The sequence below is a fragment of the Meleagris gallopavo genome, chromosome 23 (genome assembly GCF_905368555.1).
Source record: "Meleagris gallopavo chromosome 23, MGAL_WU_HG_1.1, whole genome shotgun sequence".
NCBI classification, from domain to species: domain Eukaryota; kingdom Metazoa; phylum Chordata; class Aves; order Galliformes; family Phasianidae; genus Meleagris; species Meleagris gallopavo.
The window spans coordinates 2,063,826-2,083,079 of record NC_139426.1 but is presented as its reverse complement, the minus strand read 5'-3'; the positions used below and the strand labels follow the sequence as shown (position 1 = coordinate 2,083,079).

Here is a 19,254-nt window from a genome sequence, read left to right as displayed (position 1 = left end):
AGTATTCTGTATTGAAACACTCAAACACAAAATATCTGAAGTTTAGTGCTCAGGCCTTTCTGAAAAGCAGAATCCCTCTAACATGATGCTCACTCAACCTATGCCTGCCAGATCATTTGACATGGGACCAGGGATAATCTTGCTGCTGATTCAGGTATCCTCGGTTCAGAACTCCACCCACACTGCACAGCCCCTGTGCATCAGCCAGCCTTCAGTCCAAATGCTCCTCTGCAGAAGTCAGGAATGTCCCGTGGGGCTGATGGATGCTTCAGCATCTCCCCAGGCTGTTTGTCAGGAGCTGGAATGTCTTTTGTCTGCATCTTGAGGATTGAGAAGGCAGCCTGGGGAAAGAGGGATTTGAGTCTCAGCTTTGCATCTATTCAGCACATTCTTTTTTTTTTTCTTTTCCTTCCCTGCTCTCATTAATTACTTCCTCATGTGCTGGTTCCTGCCTGAGAAATGCTGGGGATTCCTGAGGTTTGACAGAGAGGACTCTGGAAAAGGTTAAAATCCTGAATTAGGGAATGCCAATCTGAGAACTTCCACTGATAAAGTCACTCCAATCTATCACTTTTAACTATTCTACCATTGTAAGAAACTCAGTTACAGTTTTAGTTCTGTATTTTTGCACCAGATACAGAGCCAGGGAAACTGCAGCCCAGCAGAGAGCAAAAGGGTTTTGCTTCTCACTCGTGCTCTGTCAGTGTTTGTGCTGTTTGAGCTGTGCAGCCTGCTACTGGAGTTCCAGCAGAACCCATATCCCCAGCAGCCAGGGCTGAAATCCTCCCTTTTGGTCCTGTTCTTCCACGTTATGTATGGAGAGATCTCAGGGCCCACAGCAGCAGTATCTGTTCTCTGTTCCTCTAGGATGTTTTCTAATTTTCAAGGAAAGCTAAACAACTGCAGGACCCCAGTGAGATCAGGACTTACCAGGAGATCACCCATCATTTGAGAAGCCAGCTCAGAAGCTCCTTTCTTTCACAAACTGCTACAACACCCCACGTTTCTGTGCACAGCTACTGAGCCTGAGTGTTCTCATGAAAGTGAAGCACCCTGAGCTGTGAAAACTGACCACAGGTGACAGCGCTCTTGAAATCCGTATCAAAACCTTTTGTGCCTCAGGGATTATCTGATCATCTCCTTTTGCCTCCTCTAATCTGATGATGGCTTTCAAATAATAATCTGAATGAAACAGCACTTCCCGTTGGAAAGCTCAGACTGTAGGTACTTGTAAAAAAAAAAAAGCCACTTTTTCCCCCTGGAGAGCAAGCCATGCATATTAACCATCTGTACAGATATTACAGTCCTGGAAAGGTCCATCACTTTAATCAGAGCTTTGGATTTCAGAGCAGGCATCTAATTGGCTGCAGGAATGTTTTCAACCAGGTTATGTAAATGCTGCCAAGAAGCCTATTGTCTGAAAAAAAAAAATGCCTGTAAGAAACGTACCTTTGTGCTAGGAGGATACAGAGGGGAGGCTTTATTGTTTAGGGACAGCAGTTTCACAGCTGTACTTATAAACCTACCTGTCAAACTGGCAACATCCACAACCCTTTTTATGCAACTAAGCAGTACAGTATAACCCTAAATCCTTTATGGGACTTGCAACTGACATCCAGGTAGACACACTGAAAGTATCAGTGCCCAAATATTGGAGGGCACAGGATGAACAGGCGTCCAGTATAAGAAATGAGGGGTACAAACATTTAGCAAATGAGGGCCTTAAATTAAACAGTTCTCAGGAGCAGCCTTCATCTCAGCCTCTCTAACAGTCAGGGGTGGGAAAGCTGAACCATTCCTTCCTTCCCGTAACAAGAAGTGACAGCTTCTAAAGGATCCATTAGAAGGTTCCATAGGGAGCCAATGGGGCCATTTCTTATAATGTATTTTTCACATTTTTTGCCTCAGTATGGCATGCTGGCCCAGCTATCTTGGTTATCTCCACCGAGCCTGTTTGGAGATAAGCTCCTTGAGACCATGGCCAATCACACCTCAACTCTGGTTTAGTGTATGGAAGAGTTCCACGACTATCAAGCTGATATTAAACCAGTTACAGAAAGACCTCTAAATATCAGAGCTTGTTACCTACCTGCATTTCCAGCTCTACTTGTCTGAGCAGCATAAAGGAATCAAAGTACTATTGCCTGTTTCCTCCCTGCACTAATAACAGAGGCCATATTTGGAGATAAAATCTGCACAAGTGCCTGTTAGTCTCATAGATCCTGTGGCTGTACACACAAACAGCCCATTTGGCATGCAGGCACTCGGCTCTTGCACGAAAATGCATGTTCTAGCCAGCACTGCCTGCAAGCCCAACCTCAAGAAGCAATTATAATCACATAGGCTCTCATTCTTACATAACACCAAGTAACAAACCTCGTGGAAAGCAGCTCTCCAAGCTCTGTTTGTATGATTTAGAAAAGGGAAAAGCCCCTTTGGTGCATACAAATTCAAGGCCCTCTTCTCGAGATGATGAAGGACTGTTAATGGTGGGTTCAGAAGAGCACTGCTGAGTGCCCCAAGGAACACAACATTGGACAGTTAGGATGATACTCAAGCTTTTTACCTCTGAAACCTTCCAGTTTGCTCCCATCTTTCCTTACTCCTTGCTCATCTGCCTGCTCAGATGGTCCTGTAGCAAAGATGTAGTGTCCCTTCTGACAAGTTCCCCAGTGTCTGCACCAGTAATAGGATTTCATGCCTTGGTTTGCAGATGAGCAAAGCTAATGTCTGCAGTGATCTCTAAACCTGGACCTGCAATGGGCTGCCTGCTTTTGTTAAGGATTGAAAGGGCGTGCTTGCTTTTCACGTGTTTACTTTTAAAAAGTGACAGAATTTTACAAAAGGGTTTAATTCTCCTGCTGCAAATCTGGCTATTACATACAGAGATTGTGTATACAGCATACTAAGTACAGCCAGAGAAGCATAAAAACCTTGTTCCCCTTGCAGGGAGATTCAATGCCAAATATTCATCTACAGCCACACAGAACTTGATCACAGGTACACGAATAAGTTGCTCAAGTAATTGCAGAAGCAGGAAAAATGGAAGATTAGCTTCCTTCTCTACTCTGTGGCTGGGAAAAGAAGGCAAAATCTTGATTCATCGCTGATGTAATCCCACTGACTTCACTGCAGTCACACTTGGGATCACTTTGGGATATTGAAGGCTATGTTGATGCTGCAGGATGCTGCACTCACAAGCTTTCTCATGCATTAGCATTCTGATGTGGTAGAAATTCATGCCGTAATACAGCACTGAGAGTCTTAAGATAATAAGGAGGCAAAGCTGCCTGCTGTCACCATTGCTAGCTAATTATAGCAGCACGGACAGACTTCCATTGCAGAATTCCATATGCCACATTCATCCAGTGTGACAAATAAATGTTAAAAAGAAAAGACATTTCTGATTTTGGAATCCTCTAACTTTAAGGCTAGATTAAGTAACTGAATGACCTTTTGCCTGTTTTCATCACGCAGCTTTCCCTCTTGCTTCTAGGTGTGCATCTGCTGAAGTGGGTGGGGTGGAAGTCAGGGAAAGGGCTAACTTTCTTAAGGACCCTATCATGTCCATCAGTTCATAGCAAAAGAATGAAGATACATTTCTTCCATTGTCTTTCAGCCTATATGGGATTAGAATGCTACGTGCTCCTTGGTATTTTGCACTTCATTTGTATTTGTGAAAATGACCGTGTAATAGCAACAGAGAATCTGGCACAGATGAGTCTTCATGTTGTCAACAGAAACTAGCAGTGCTGTTCCCAATTTTTGATGGTATTGCTCCTTATTTATGGGTAGAATGGTCCAACACACACAGCACTAGTATTTAATGTATGAATCTAAGCAAGCATGTCCTCTTCTGAACCAAAGAGGCAGCTTTCACCTTTCCTAGACATTCTTTTTAAACAAACGAATGCAGACAAGTTCCAGAGTGTGCTGGGAACCCTTCCAATCAGTTTTTCAAATACTCACTGCAAAATGTTAAAAACAATATCACTGCCTTGGTCTTACTTGCCTGAATAATTTATTTAATGGTCACAGGCCAATTACATTACATTACTGTTAATTACACTATTTTAAAGCTGGAAAATCTCCACCAAATTCAAGAGTTATCAGATTTACACCCCTGTATGTCACACAAAGCTGGACTCGTGCTTTGCCTATTATTTATCAGTTGCCTTATTTGCCTTTAGGTTTATTGGATACAGATGGCATCCCAGGATAGACACAGGCCTTTTAACATATACATCTATTAGCTTTGAAAAGACTCTTGGTTTATTTTAAATCTCCTGTTGTTTAGACTAGTTCCCAAAAGGCCAAGGCTCAGGATTAAAGGAAATCATTCAGTTCTTAGAATCTCAAAGATTCAAACCCTGAAATCTGTATTGACCTGAAGTCATTCTTTCTCCAGTAAGAAATGTGGTTTAAAAAAATCAGTGCTAAAAGTTGTTGGCAAGAAGCAAAGAGGGATTCCCCTTGGGTGTGGATTCTATTAGGCTGTGCTTCCATTTGCTTCAGAGGAGAGACCTAGATGTGGAATTGGACTTCCTCAGAGTTAATTCCCAAAGCTGAGTGTTGGATGTAGGTCACTTTCTGGCTTGTTCTGAGACTCAGCTGAGTTTGAAATACTGCAGTTCTCACTAAAGAGTGGAAGCATCACATATCCTTTTTGTTCTATCCAGGTCATTGCCTCTGAAGGCATTACCACAGGGCGTAATCATAACCTCAGCACAGATTTGTAATACGTGAATCAGGGAAAGGTGCCATTTCCAGGCTTTGCTTTTAAAGAGATAATTCTCTGAGCCAGTCTTTCTGCATGCAAATTCAGATATTAAGCATGCAAAATAGGCAGAATATGGCTGCTGGGGAAAGTGTCCTATATACCACCTGAAGACACGTCTTGCACAACCTGTTTTCCCCCCAACAGCATATATTTTGTTCCAAAATCCTGTTCAATTATCTTCAGTAAACATCTCTGGATTTCTGCTGCTGGAATTGCCATCATGCGGGCAAGGCATGGCCCAAGACTCACATCACAAGCTCACATGCACGTCAGCGAGCTGTAAAACGTTAAGAGAAGTACTTTCCTAATAAAGGCTCGCTAACAGGGCTGAATGCATGCAGCTTGGCTGGTCCTGCATGCCTGTTAGGTGGGGTGCCTGGGGCAGAAGCCTGCAGCCTGCGACTCTTTCTGTGTAACAGCGGCATCCAGTGGGCAAAAAGAGATTCCCTGCAACACGATTGGAAAAAAGCGGCCGGGACCTTGCAGGAGGAGGGGTTTCTCTCCAGCATTCAGAACTACTACTCCTTCTCTGACCGGGATGAGACTTCCAGAGGGCAGAACTGCTCACAGACCGTGCTGCAGGGGATCGGTAGCTCACAGTATTTGGGACTACAGAATACTACAGTTTTCTGCGGGAAAATAGAAAATAACAAAACAAAACCACAGTGCAAAGCCTTCTGGGACGGGAAGGTGCTATTTGACAAGAAGTCCAATTAAAGTCTGTCAGCTTTTATCCACTGTTTTTCACCTTTGCACTGTCACGGCCATCCCAATGTAGACGTTTTAATGGTCCAGCCAACACTGCTTTTACACAGCACAGAGGACAAAAGGGGCAGTTCTCTTTGTTTTTTACCAAATGTTAATGAGAAATTTGGCTTTGGGCAGATCTGGGCCGCTGGGATGCTGTGGATTTTACCTCAGATTTTTGATCTTTTTGGTCTTTATAAGCTCTAAGCAATGCCTGTTGTGCAGAGCCCTTTGGAGCTGCAGGGCTCTGGGTAGCATTCCTTACAGGTGAGCAGGAAAAGGAATGGTGCTTTATGGTCATGCTGCCATATTCATGAGTGCACATCGTTATCAACCAACTGATGAGTGTCAGTGTGAGAGAGCGTTCTGCTCTCTCTGATCAGGAGACCGTGCAGTGATCTTGCAGGAAAAGCCATTCTTGCAGCTCCTGAGCACCTGCAGAGCCAATGGCACACCAGTGGTGGCACCGAGTCCCCGCATCACCCTTAAAGCGAGCTAACTCACCTTAAAATCTAACACTCAATCGTTTAGAAAAACGCAGCTTGGAGCAAACGCTGACATCCACCACAGGGCAAAGCACGTTCCCGCCCCGCGCAGTTCACCTCAGACGAGGCGCTGGCGCGCACCCCGAGGCTTGGCGGGCCCGGCCCATGCCGCGGGGCTCAGCGCGCTGTGCCGGACGGGATTTGTAGTCAGCGGCGCCTCCCTGTCGCGGAGCAGCGCTCTCGGAGAACTACATATCCCAGCGTGCCCTGCGGCTGTCAGCGCGGCGGGAGAGGCCTGGGCGGGGCGCGCTGGCGGCCCCGGGGGAGCGGGGTCGAAGGGAGCCGCCGCTGCAGCACCCGCGGGGCCGGCCCGGCTCTTCGGCCCGGTAAGAGGGGCACCGGGAGGGAGCTGCCAGGCTCGTGGGGGAGTTTCCTCAGCCGCTCCGCCTCCGGGCTTCGGGTTACCTCAGCGAGGTGTGCGGCCACCTCGCGGCCTGGGCGGCGCCGCGGCCCTGAGGAGCGGCGGAGGGGCTGTGCCGGGTCCGGGGCTGCGGGCGCCTGGCTCGGGGAGCGGGCACGGAGCGCCGCGGGGCTGCTGCCGGGGAGGCTTGCGGCCCTATGGGAGCCGGCCTCGGGTGCCGCGGTTGCGGGGCCGGGCTCGGTGCCCGTTCCGGGCTGCCCTCTGCCTGCGCTGCTGCCGCCTGAGCTCCCGTTTTCTTCTCTCCCCAGGCCGGCGGAGCGGGTCGGCGTCCAGCTCCTGCACCGAGAATGAATGCGGGAAGGGCACGAACGCGGCCGTCGATTAAGGACAGCAGCTGTCTGAAGGGCTCTCCGGATTTTGCTTTCTCTCCTCTCTGCCGGGTCTGTGCCCATTTATTTTTTTCCTTTTTCTTGCACTGGGCTGGGGGTAGGTCAGTGGCTGGTTTTCTTTCTGCTGCGTTCAGCTACGGCTGAGCCTGTCGTGGGATGTCTCTGCCTGCTCCTGCTGATTTTCTGATGCTTTTCCTCTGGGTGACCAGTGCTTGCTGCCCCACAGGCTGTGAACGTGGCTGTTCCCTGCTCTGAAGCAGGTTCTGCAGTTGTGTCCTCGCTTGCTACAGAGAAAACTGACTGAAACATTGCAAATGATTCCTGCTGGGCATTTTCTATTGCTTGGGCATATGCTGTGTTATGAATATAACTCAGAACTGAAGCACATGTGGCTTTTTTCCTTTTTTTTTTTTTTACCCCTTGCATGTTTCTATATTTGCCATCTTTTCTGAACTGACAAAGAGCAGTGACAGCAGAGGACAAACTTAAGGGGGTGCTTCAGCTGTATTGTAAGCAGTGTGTGCATTTGGTCTGATTTTCTTGCTGACATTCAACTCTAGAACTTGCTTTCTTGAGTAAGAATTAAATGAGGGCCTCGTTTACTGTAAATAATGCACATCTGTGTCATATTGATTGCAGAAATCTAAAAAAGAAGGCTTCAATAGTCTTGGCAGAGCTAGCGAGCTGCATACTTTTATGGGATTTGCTTTGTGCTCTGAGTTATAGCTGTTTGCTTTTGTGTCTAATGCAGCTAACTCCTACTGGGCAACGATGTTTCCCTTTATGAAGTTCTTCCTGAAGATGGCCAGTTAATATGGCAGTAGATGTTGTATCAGGTGACTCGCATTGTAGTCCCATAGCTCCTGTTGTTGTGATTGGTATTTGGGATTGTAAAGGAACTGCTCTGCCTATTTTATTGTTTTGATTCTTATCAAAATTACTGCTCCATTAGCACTGGAGAGCTCTTCTGCTGCAGAAGGGGCTGGGTGTGTGTTTGTACTTCAGACAGGTAAATAACCAAAGCTGGAATGGGGAGGGATAGGCATGTATCTGTTCAAAAGTGGACAGATTTTGTTCCTTGGGAAACGTACAGAATTTAAATGTTTCTGTTTCCTCTGTAATGAGAGCTGTAGTTTTGTTTGAAATTTCCCAGAATAGGGAGTGAGTCTCCTAGCATTTAGACCAGCTGTACATGGGAAGAAGCAGCAGTGGAGTTGTATCTGTGCTATTAGGACAGTAAATAGCTTGATCTTGGACCTTGATCCACATTCTTTCTTGTTTTCTTTCTTTCTTTTTTTTTTTTTTTTTATTTTTTTTTGCTTGTGTAACTAATATGGGCCAGATTCTGGAGAACAGAATGAGGATATATGTTCTCTTGGCTCTGTCACCAATTCCATCCATAAGCGTGGCTCCAATTTCCATCTGTAAAGCTATCCAGAGCTGAAAGATAACATCTGTGCTCCTAAAATGTGCAGAATTGTAAGAGAATTGGTGTATGTACTGACCCGCAAACCTTTATTGAGTACCAGGAAGGAAAGAAACAGCTTACTAGTCAATTCGTTCTGCTCCTACGCAGCTGATGTCTCTCTAGCCAAAGGCATGTCAGGATAGATTAGACTTAAACCTTTTGATCTGCTTCCAGTGCACAGAAAGGGCGAGTTCTAGGCTGGAAAATGGCAGGAGTGCAATGTTGACTGTTCTAAAAGCCTGAAGGGGAATCTGGAGGTTGGTAGGATGAGATATCAAGGCTCAGCAGAGGTTCAGATGGTTTTATGCTGCAGCTTGCTCTATGCAGGAAGGTTCCTTTCATTTTAAAACGTTGGACGAAGTTTTGTTTTAGTGGTTTGTGATCCTGTTGAATCACCACTGAGGGCACCTGAATCTAAAAAATCTACAAATAATTATATCACAGAATCATAACAATGTGTTTTCTCCAAGTCACTGCTCAGCCCACTATTCAGCTCCATCAACTTGATCTCAGTGCTTCCTCCTCCTCTTGATTCTTACTCATGCAGTAATGGTAGTGTTCTGGTTGTTAATGACTTTTTAGGGAAAATAACTGCCATTCTGGACGAACAAGGCAGTTGTGTAAGAAGATGAGAGGACCGTGAATTTTTATGTTATTGAATCCTTGTTTTCATGGTAAAATAGGATTTGACAGCTGGTGTGAAGGACATACAAACCTAACTGCTCAGCACCACCAGCTCTGGGCCAGATATTCTTGCCTCTGAGAAATATATTAGACCAATGACTAAGTAAGAGCACAAACAAGATCGGAAGAAAGGAGAGATTTCTGGACTTTGGGAGATATGTTTCCGTGTGGTTCTGCATTTTGAGGTGATTGAAAATAGGGCTGGGAGGGAGTTTCACGAGATGACTGAGCCCATGCTTTGCTCCAAGGCACGGTTAGCTACATCTGAGCCATTCCTAGTAGACGAGTTGAGCTTGTTCTTTAAGTAGCAGAGATTTTTCAGTTTCCCTGGATGAGTTGTATTTGGTTTTATGAAATATGCTATTGAGGAAAAAGTGGATTTTGCTCAGCTACTGAGCTTTTCAAGGCTTTAGGCAGCAATCTGCAAGCTGTCAGGTCCAATTAAAGCAAGTGGCTGGAGCTGATATGTTTTTCTCCCTCCTGGAGAGAGCACAGTTCATCAAAAGCCAGAAGGAAATTTCATCAGGCTCATGAGCAATTATCTTATGGGATGTAATAAGAGATGCACTAGATGCCCAGTGTGAACTTTCACTTATAATCACTCTTAATTCTCCAGTGAGCAGATGAGCACTGATCCTACCAATTTGAAGCCTGAAGTTTTTGTGCTCAGCGGAGGGAAATTGTTTTGTAGCATTTGGCTGATGGTGACACATAGCTCAATGTCAGGCACGCCTGACTTGACGGAAGGTCTTCCACCTCTCTGTGGTACACTGCAGCATCTACTCTGGGAAGCTAGAGACAGCTGTTGATTTTTGGTTGACCTGTGGTGTCTCCTGGAGATTCTTTTCTCATTTGTAGGGGCTAAAGTAAATACTGACCTACTTGCAACTCTGTATTCCATCAGTGTAGTATGTTAGTCAACATTGAGCTGATTCATTAAAAATACTGTTGTATTTCTGCTGCTGGTGATAGGTAGTGTGGCTCACGCTGTCACTTTGTTTTTCACTCATTATTTCACACTAAGGAAATTGGGTCCTCTTGGATTGAGGTTATGAGATGAGTTGTCAAAGCAAGGAGTCAAGCTTCTTAAAAGGATTTGCACAAAACTACTGTTACTGAACAAAACATTAACAAAGCTGCTGCTGCTTTTAAGCCAGTATCCTTTATCAGGCTGGAAGAATAAATAATAAATTGGCGTGATGACCACAGAGAGCATTGCTCTTACAGCAGTGAAAGGAAAGGCAACATTCTCTTCTCATAACAGCTAGAATACAGTCAGTATGAACTGAATGCAAAGTTCAGCTTAAATAGAAGGGATCACCAGGCTGGTGTCTGTAAAGGACAAGTATGGATTGCAGGGGTGAAATGCAGTCAGTGGGACTGTCCTTAAGCACAGTGCCTAGCAAGTTATTTTTAGTGTTTCCTCACCCCGTGTCCCAGTATTTCAGGATGCATGCTTGCTCTTCCACAAAACAATTACAGTGAAGTTGAAATGACAAGATGTTAATCCCTGAGCAAAGGCAAATTAATGACCTGCTTTGTTCTGTTTATGTAATACAGTTAAATATACTTTGAGAACAGGTGAGGCATGGGGTATGGAAATGGTTTAACCTCACTCAGGCTTTTTCATGGTTGATAGGTTTTAAAAAGCAGCTACCCTATTTTTAATTTTTTCTTTCTGCTGAGAATAGTCTTTCAGTAAGGATGGCTTCATTTAGCTGATAGTGATACTTTACCCACGGAAGCATCATCTGCTCTTCTCTTCTGCTCTGTGCCAGCAATGCCATTTTGCAAAACTTAGATTAAACAGCAGTCCTGTCAGCACAAGGAAGAATATCCCTATCTGTGGTGAGCTGTGAAATGTTGTTGAGGCCTCGTGGCTTAGCAGTGCATTATTAAACTGTGTGCTTTAGCCAGTTCTGCAACCACTTTTGGTGGGCTAAGGAGGAATTTCATGAATTTAGTCTAATTCCTGCTGGTTAAATTTGCTCTGTAGCAGCTGAGATGGTGCCACGGTTCTAATCCAAAAGATCTGGTAGTGCTGGGACAGCTCTTAGCTTGTCTTTCCTGGGCTGTGGTCAGGCACTGTGATATTTCTTGGCTCTCTCTGCCCTCTTTGTCTGAGCCACTGAAGATCAGGACTTGGAAACTGCCTTCTCTAAGTGGGGCTGCATTACACTTCAGTAACAGATACAGAGCAGTGTTGGGTGAGAGAGATGCAGCGTTCACTGCCTTCACCTCCAGCATTGCCCCTGTTGCCTTAAGCTTTCTTTCATCTCCCAGGATATAAACAAAGCCAAATCCTTTGCAAACTGTATTTCAATTGGAGTGTGCTCACTGTCTTGGCCATCTGTTCACTGCCCTTACCAGTAGGGCTTGAAAAGTAAAAGAACCACTCTGTTACAGTGCAGGGAATAATATGCCTGGTGCTTGCCTTGGTTCCTGGTGAGATGAGTGTGGTTTCAGCCTGTTACACTGAAATTCTACTTAGGTACCAATTTATGCTAGAGTGTGGTTGTTCCAAGATCAGCCTCTAGCAAAATTAAGCCCCATCAGGTGGCTGTTTTAAAGAGAAGCATTGCTATCAGGATTGAACCCATCCCTGTTTTTCTTTGGTCTGGTATCACTGACATTTTTTTCATGACTTGGAAGTGGTTGGCTTTGATCTACTGAACCTTTTCTCTGATCTGCAAAATGTGCTTCCTGCAAACAGGGCATTTCAAGTCCTGCTTGCCTAACTTTGCAGCTCCACCCCATCCTTCAGTCTCAGTGGATAAACAAGACCTGATCTGACAGTGCTGCTCTTTGTGTGAGCATGAGCTGTGGAATGAGATCTGGAAAACAATAAACAATGAAATGAGTGGCTGTGTGCTTTTCCACATCAAGAAGTGGGACTGGTGCTGTGTTATAAGGCAGTGTTTGTAAATTAATAAGGCATTGTAACAGCTATTCTGAAAGCAAAACATCTTTCTAATGTGTTAGAATTTAGTATTAGCCCTTATACCAGAGGTACATTTGTGGGTTATTAGGGTTTTATGTGACCCTGTCAGTAGTAGTATGGAAGCTGGTTGGAAACAACAGACTGAGCTGAGATGGTAAATGTGGTTCTGAAGAAATGGGAGAGAATTAGAACATATATTTCCATATGGGGCTCAGTATGAACAGACTGCTTAAGTGCAGAACGTCAGAGAAGATAGAGTGATTTGCAAGTGGTAGAGCTGGGTATTGAACTGGTGTGAATAGATGTTGTGTCAGATGAAATACGCTGGAAGAATCAAAAGTGTCTGGCCAGGGATGGGAACTGGAGAGCAGGGAGGTGAGGAGCTGGGGGCCAGGGCAGTCCTTGCACAGCACAGCACACCTGGGGCACTGCCACTGCTGCAGCAATGGGGCTGATGGCTCCTGGCCTCACCTGGGAGCTGGGAGGGGATGAAAGCTGTGAGGTGCTTTGTGTGCCCTAGTCGTAAGGGGTCATTCCCACTGTGTTGGGAATAGATCCTTCTGGGCCTGGCCTGCATGCTGCTGTTCTTTCATAGAATCCCACTGAAATGACTGAAGTTAAGTGTGTATCTCCTGGAGCCCTGTTGTTGTCTCCTGAAGAATGGTCGGCACCATTTTGATTACTTGCTTGTGCTGCAGTACAGTTACCTGGGATTGCTGCTGATGCAGGCAGTGTTGGTGATGTGCTCTGTTCCAGGCTGTCTGTATTACGTGTCTGTAAACATTTGATGAGGTTTGCCCAGTCTGCACTGAGATGATGAAGGATAAAGCAAGTGACTTTTGTGTTGACGTCACAAAAATAACTGCAAGCCACTGAGGCCTGTCATGTGAATAGCATCGTTTTCCTGAGAGAGATGAGTTGAGGACCAAAAAGCAAAACACAAACCAAGCATTTGCTAATAAAACTCCCAGCTGGAATCTTCCTGAGATACTTCAGTTCTGCCCGTTAAGACCTTATCAGCACGGACCCGAAAGGGTCACTGTCCTTTCAGTGCTCTGTAAATGTTTGCATTTCTTTTGTCTGATTGCTGCCACTTGCAGCTATTGATTGTTACGGCTCTGTTACACCTGTAATCATTTCAATGCTTTCTGATGCTTTTCAGTGGAGCAGCTCATCAGCATTAACTCACTGTGCTGCTGAGGCTCCTTTTACCTGCTCTGTTTCACTGAAAGTGAAAGACCATGGAGACAGCTGAGACAAGTTCACTTCCAGTTGCTGCAAGCCAATTTGATAAACTCAAGCCAATGGTTGGTGGTTTTTGTTGCTGCTGTTTCACTCTTCTAAGAGAACTGAACTCAGGGCTGGGTTGTGGGCCTCAAAGCAGGATGTAAAACTCCTTGGATCCGCTTCTAATTAAAATAAGCTTCTTTACTCATCTCTTTGTTGTGCTGTGGATGCAAAAGCTTAAGTTTTCTTACACGTTGCATGGTAAAAGGTTATGGGGAAGAGTGGGTCTGTGGCTACGTGGCACAGTGGCGCAGTGCAAACACACGAGGTACTGAGCAAACAGATAGTGAGCTTTGGGCGGTGCTGATGTGCCTGCTTTTGACAGGCAGAGGACAGAGTGTTTTCTCCTGGTTGTTATTTTATTTTATGGTATTTGATGTCCCTGACTGGGAATTTGTGGAGGAAAGCTTGGCTCGTGCAGCAGCTGCCCAGGCCCCTGGGGTTTACCAAGGGGAGGATTTCACCCTCAACTGCTGAGCTCTGTGCCTGCTGTTCCCATGTACCATTGGAGACTCGTCTGGATGAAATAGGAAATGTTTCCTTTTTTTTTTTTTACCTTTTTTGTTTATCTCAGATCTGAAGGAAGAAGAGATGGTACAAATCTCATGAGGCTTTAGCTCCATAAAAGCGATGAATGCTGGTGCGCTTCAAACTCAGCAATATTGCATCCACCTCCACAAAGGGATTGGAGATGAAAGTGCTGCCCGAGGCGTCTGTTTGTAATGATTAGAACTGAAGATGCCATGAAGTTCACAAGGACATCTGCTTTTGGTGCTGCTTGCGTGAGAGGTGTTGGGATGTCACAGCGATGTGCAGCAGAAAAAGCCTGAAGCTAGAGAGATGCTATGGCTGAACAGAAATCAGGCTCTCTGCATGTTAGAAACTCGATTTTGCATCAAATTACTCCTCCATACATTTAAAAGGGGATGTTTGGCTGGAGGAAGAGTTTATTTTTAGGCCTCAGTGGTTTCGCTTGCTTTATTGGTAGGCGGTAGTGTTAACTGCATGTCACATGGCACAGAGCTGCAGCTGTGTCTGAGTACATGTCCTACCAGCTCATCAGCTGCTCTGTCAGCATGGGCTGAGCTGTCTCTGTGCTGTGGCACTTGCTGAGATTGGCTGCACGTTTGGAAGTGGCAAAGTTTGGCTCCTGGCACTCTGTGGTTCTGTTGCTTGCGAGTTTTGGTTTTGTCGTTTGCTTTTTTTCTTCATATTTCAGGAGATTGAGGATGCTACAGATGTCTTGAGGCATCCTTGGGTCTCCCTCTCGAGCTAAAAGGTTGCTAGAGCAGATTGTTCCAGAAGTCTGAGCAGCAGCTCTGGCCCTCAATATTGAAAGCTCTTTTCTTCTGTTCTGTTCCAGTAAAGAGATCTGTGTACCTATGAGCTGGGCTTTGACAATCGATTTGATTGAATTCAGTGTTGTGGATGTGCTGCATCCGTGTGCTGTTCGCCTCATTTACTGATTGTCATGGCAACAGTAGGAAAGGCTATCCTGAGCTGCTGCTGATCCCAGTCTGCAGTGCTGATTGCACATCTGCTGCCCACCCCCTGTTGTTCCTGCTATCGCTGGCACTGATAAATGGCAGCAGAGGTGCTCGTACCCCTCACACCCAGTGCTCTGCAATGAATCTTTGGGTTTTTTATGCAGATGTCTCCAAAAGTGGAGTGGTCTGGCTAGTTTGCACATCCTTCCCACGTGTGTTAAAGCTGCGAGGGTGCTTGTTCAAATAAAATACAGGTTTTTCTATTCAGCAGGTCAGACCTGTTCTGGAGCCTGGTCATTCTGGGGAGAAAAAAAAAAATCTTGCGTTTATTTATTGAATTATTTTTGTGGGGTTGGTGTTAAATTTACCCTAATACTATGAAGAAGCATGACTTCCGATCTGCTCACCAAATGCAGCTGTCATTTTAAAATCACCAGCTGAGCTACAGTTAATGTAAATGAAAGGTAGTCAGATGTATCTCAGTAATGTCACTTCTTTACTCTGCGTTTCTTTTGATGGCGATTACAGCAGAGCGGGGTGAATAGTTCAAGGTGGGATTTGAGTTCTTTGCATTTAGGAAGTGGAATGTAGAAAACCTCCTGGCTCTGCTAATTGAACATGAGTTTGTGTACCGAGGTTAAGACCTGGAATAGCATCTGCTTGCCTTGCTACAAAAGTTGTTGCTGTGATGCATTGGATGACGTCACTTAATTTTATGTTGTCTTTGTAGGTGTGCTAAAAATGCAGCAGATGATGCTGGGTGCGTTGCTGTTGATGCTGTCCATCTCCAAAGCCCCTTCCATGAAGGAGTTCTGAGGGTTGTTGTACAGAGCAATGGACTTGGACCCCTATGCCAGCATGCAGGTTGGGATGCGGGTAGTTCGTGGAGTGGACTGGAAGTGGGGCAACCAGGACAGCGGTGAAGGGAACGTTGGGACTGTGGTTGAGATCGGTCGGACAGGCAGCCCAACCACCCCGGATAAGACTGTGGTCGTGCAGTGGGATCAAGGCAACAGAACCAACTATCGGACTGGATTTCAAGGAGCTTACGACCTTCTTCTGTATGATAACGCACAAATAGGTAAGTGTGGCACAGAAATGGAGCACAAACTCTAGTGCTGGAAAGCCATCTGTAGCAGGTGTGACGCTTACCTCATGTGCTAGCTGGCATGTGAGCTTTTCGCCACTGCTTGTGGACTGATGTTAAGCAGCAGTGCAATACAGAGGTTTTTTTCCCCTTAAAATATGCTCCTATGGTTCTAACAGCCTTGTCAGCCTGGTTTCTCTGAAGTTGGTGTTGAGTTATATTCCTTTATTTTCGTTCTGCTAGGCGTCCGTCATCCCAACATCATCTGTGACTGCTGCAAGAAGCACGGCATACGAGGGATGCGCTGGAAGTGCAAGATGTGCTTTGACTATGACCTGTGCACACAGTGTTACATGAACAACAAGCACGATCTGTCGCATGCCTTTGAGCGCTATGAGACGGCGCATTCACAGCCGTAAGTGATGCCTGTAGGGGAAGGCCCACTAACTGGGTGATGCTGCTGTCTCAGGAGATAGTCTCTGAGCTTTAAGGCTTGTGTTTATCCACCAGATTAGGACGTTTCCTGAGCTTGTGTTAATATCACAATCCAGACAGATCCTATTGTGAAATGAGCGTCATGATTTCCACTGTGTGTGTTCAGTGGAAATATAAATATATTTTTTACTTTCAGTATTATAGTTAACTCCAGGTAGTTGCACGGGGGTATCTGTTTGCTTCTGCTGTTTGAGTTCGATTCAAGAAAATCTGTGAGGTGCTGCAACTTTGGGCTGAAGAGTGCTTAGGAATGAACACCTCAGAATACTATTTTTTTTTTTTAATTTATTTTTTTTAGAGAGGGAAATTGCTGGGCAAGATTGCTAGGTGATTTTTTTCTCAGAACTCATATCCTTTGCTGAAATTATCTCATTTTTCTGAGGAACTTGGATGGCAAAAGATGTAAATAAGCCTTGAAAAGAAAATTTGCTTTGTATCTGACCTTATCCAGGATGCTGTTTAAATTAGGTAGCACACTGCTTGCTGTGAATGTGAGAAGAGAGTGTGGAAGGCTGCCAGTAAACTTGCCAGACCTAGTATTGTCCTGTGTGACTTGTCTGACTTTGCCAACACACTGCAGCACCACTCTGGAATATTGCCTGCGAAACAACTAAGCACTGCTGGGCTCCCTGGAGGTAGTTTTTCACTAAAACGTTACTATATGTTAGCAGGAACTATCAGGCAGCTAATAAAAATAATTAAGAAAATAATCCCCAAAGCTACAAAACACATGGGGGGCGCAGTGTGAGCCTGTTACATGCCAGAATGGGTTCTGGGAGACTTGGTTAAAGGGGAGAGTAAAAAGCAGAGGTGGGTGAAACTGTGTTATGTGACATCTTTCCTGCTGTTCTAAGTGGCAGGTGTTGAGTGTAGCTGTGCTGGGGGACAGAGAAATGAGAAATCCATAATGAGGAAGCTTCCGTTTATGGAAAACTGCAATTTCAAAGATGAATGAAAGGTGCAGGTTGTTGTTCTTGGCAGTCACTAAGCTTTTGGAGAAGCTATTTGGGCAGAAGTGCTCTTTGTTACACATATTTGACTGAGCTGGATGGTGGAACACTGCGCTATGACTGCAATGCGTGTGGGCTTTATGCAGGAGCTTTTATACAGGGAGCTCCTCCTAAACCAGTTTTACTCAGAAATTACTCTGTGTGGAAGCAGGAATGAGGAACACCTTTGTTTTAATGCAAATATAATTCTGTGATTTGTTGGTCTGGTGTTCATAGATTGCATTAGGAATTGAATATTCTGATTTTAAAAATATGTATGTACATGAAACAAATGGCAGTGCCAGTAGGGAAGATAACACTCGAGCACTGCTATGAGATCTGAGCTGCAAAGACACGTTGCCCTAGGCAATGCAGCATCCTTTTCGAAGAACAAAAATTGCTTGCTTATGAATCACTGAGGCCTTAGTGTTGTGAAGAGACTATTGCTTAGATCATTCATCTCCATTCTTTTTTTTTTTCTCAATAAAGTAGAAGTGAGAACCTTTGGCAGCTCCCCAAGGGCTAAGAAAAAAAGCTGCATATTTAAAAGCAAGGTAACTGCTGTATGGATTTGGCTTTTCTTGTGGTGTTCTTGTTACCTGCAGTTGTCTGAATGACTCTGAAATACAGCACTGAGATCTCTTAGATTCTCCAGCAGAGAATGGCAATCTTATGGTTACTGAATTGAGGACATGAACGGCCTCAAGCACAGTGTTTTGTGCTTTCAAGAGTTGGACAAAGTGCTGTGCAGAGACCATGAGAGCATTACTTAGTAAGAAGGCTGATGTGAATGGGGTGGGACATCCCAGCAGATCTGACAGAATCCCATATGATGGGTCTGCTTACAGATGTCTCCCTGTACTTAATGATTCTATCCCCAGTTGACTATCCTACTAAGCCTTGGGGAGTGCAGCTGTGTTCCAGAGCTTTCACATCCACTGTCCTTTTAACCAAAGATCAAGAGCAGGTTCTCCCTGGTCTCATCCTTTTGTGAAGGGATGGACTACCACTGTGGATTCAGTGTTGTAACAGCTCCTATTGCTCATCTGTTGAGATAGGAAGGCAAGAACTCTGGCAGAACAGCTGCAGAGATGACAATGTGATGGCCTTGTGCACTGAGCTGCTGCCACCTGCACTGTCATTGCCATCCCTACCACATGACACCTGTGCAGCTAAACATAGGCATGACCAACAAGTACCTGTTTGTAGCAGCTCACTAATCCTTGGATGTTAAGAGGACCTTAAATCCAGACAGACACTGCGGAGCATTGCCAAAAGGTTTTCTAAAGAGGTTTTGAAGACACTTTTACCTGAAAGCTATTTTGGGTCTTAAATGACCTACTTTGAACTGCTTGTGGCAGGAATTGATTTTGTAGATTTTGCCATTTGAATTTCTTTTCCTGACGTCTGCCAATTGCTGGCATTCTTTATTGATCTTATTTGATTTGCAGTTTATGACTGTTAATTCTGAGAGTGGCTCTTTCTTAATTTAAATGGCTGGATGACTCAATTTCACTGCCTTTTTTTTAATGTTCTTTTATCCACTTGCTGAATTTTATGTGCTTAGTAATTAGAAGATAAGGCAGCCTCTGTAAGCAAGACAGCAAAGCAAAACTCACCACGTTTTGTCCTATCTAGTTCACCACTTGGACTGCTGACTGAGATCCATTAAAAGAGCAAGTGTGTGCACTGAAGGCAGCTTCAGCAGCCCAGCCTTCATTCCTTCTGTGTTCACTTATAATGAAAGCCTGAGCTAATACTGGAGCTGAGTGACAGCTGTTGGATATTTCATTACTAGACAGTCAAGGGGATGCATGTTTGTTTACTGTAGCAGCCTCTTCTAGGTGTGTTATTTATGCAGTGTCACAGAGGACAAGAAACTTTGGTGTGTAACGTTGAGTTGAATCTGACTACTGTTTGATCTGTTTGTTTCCTAATCTGTTTTTTAATGTTTAAGTATGATTTTATTTATATGAATTTATTTATTATTCTAT

At 44.8% G+C, this 19,254-nt stretch overlaps 1 protein-coding gene across 1 annotated transcript in view; it reads left to right on the top strand.

Moving 5' to 3' along the window:
* Positions 1-6,246: 6,246 nt before the first annotated feature.
* Positions 6,247-19,254, top strand: part of MIB2 (MIB E3 ubiquitin protein ligase 2) — a 33,103-nt gene continuing 20,095 nt past the window's right edge. The window contains exons 1-4 of the mRNA XM_085242497.1: positions 6,247-6,398; positions 6,742-6,873; positions 15,420-15,770; positions 16,020-16,191. Of these exons, the coding sequence (XP_085098623.1) occupies positions 15,524-15,770; positions 16,020-16,191 (419 nt within the window). The 5' untranslated portion in view covers positions 6,247-6,398; positions 6,742-6,873; positions 15,420-15,523. The remainder of the gene's footprint in view (positions 6,399-6,741; positions 6,874-15,419; positions 15,771-16,019; positions 16,192-19,254) is intronic.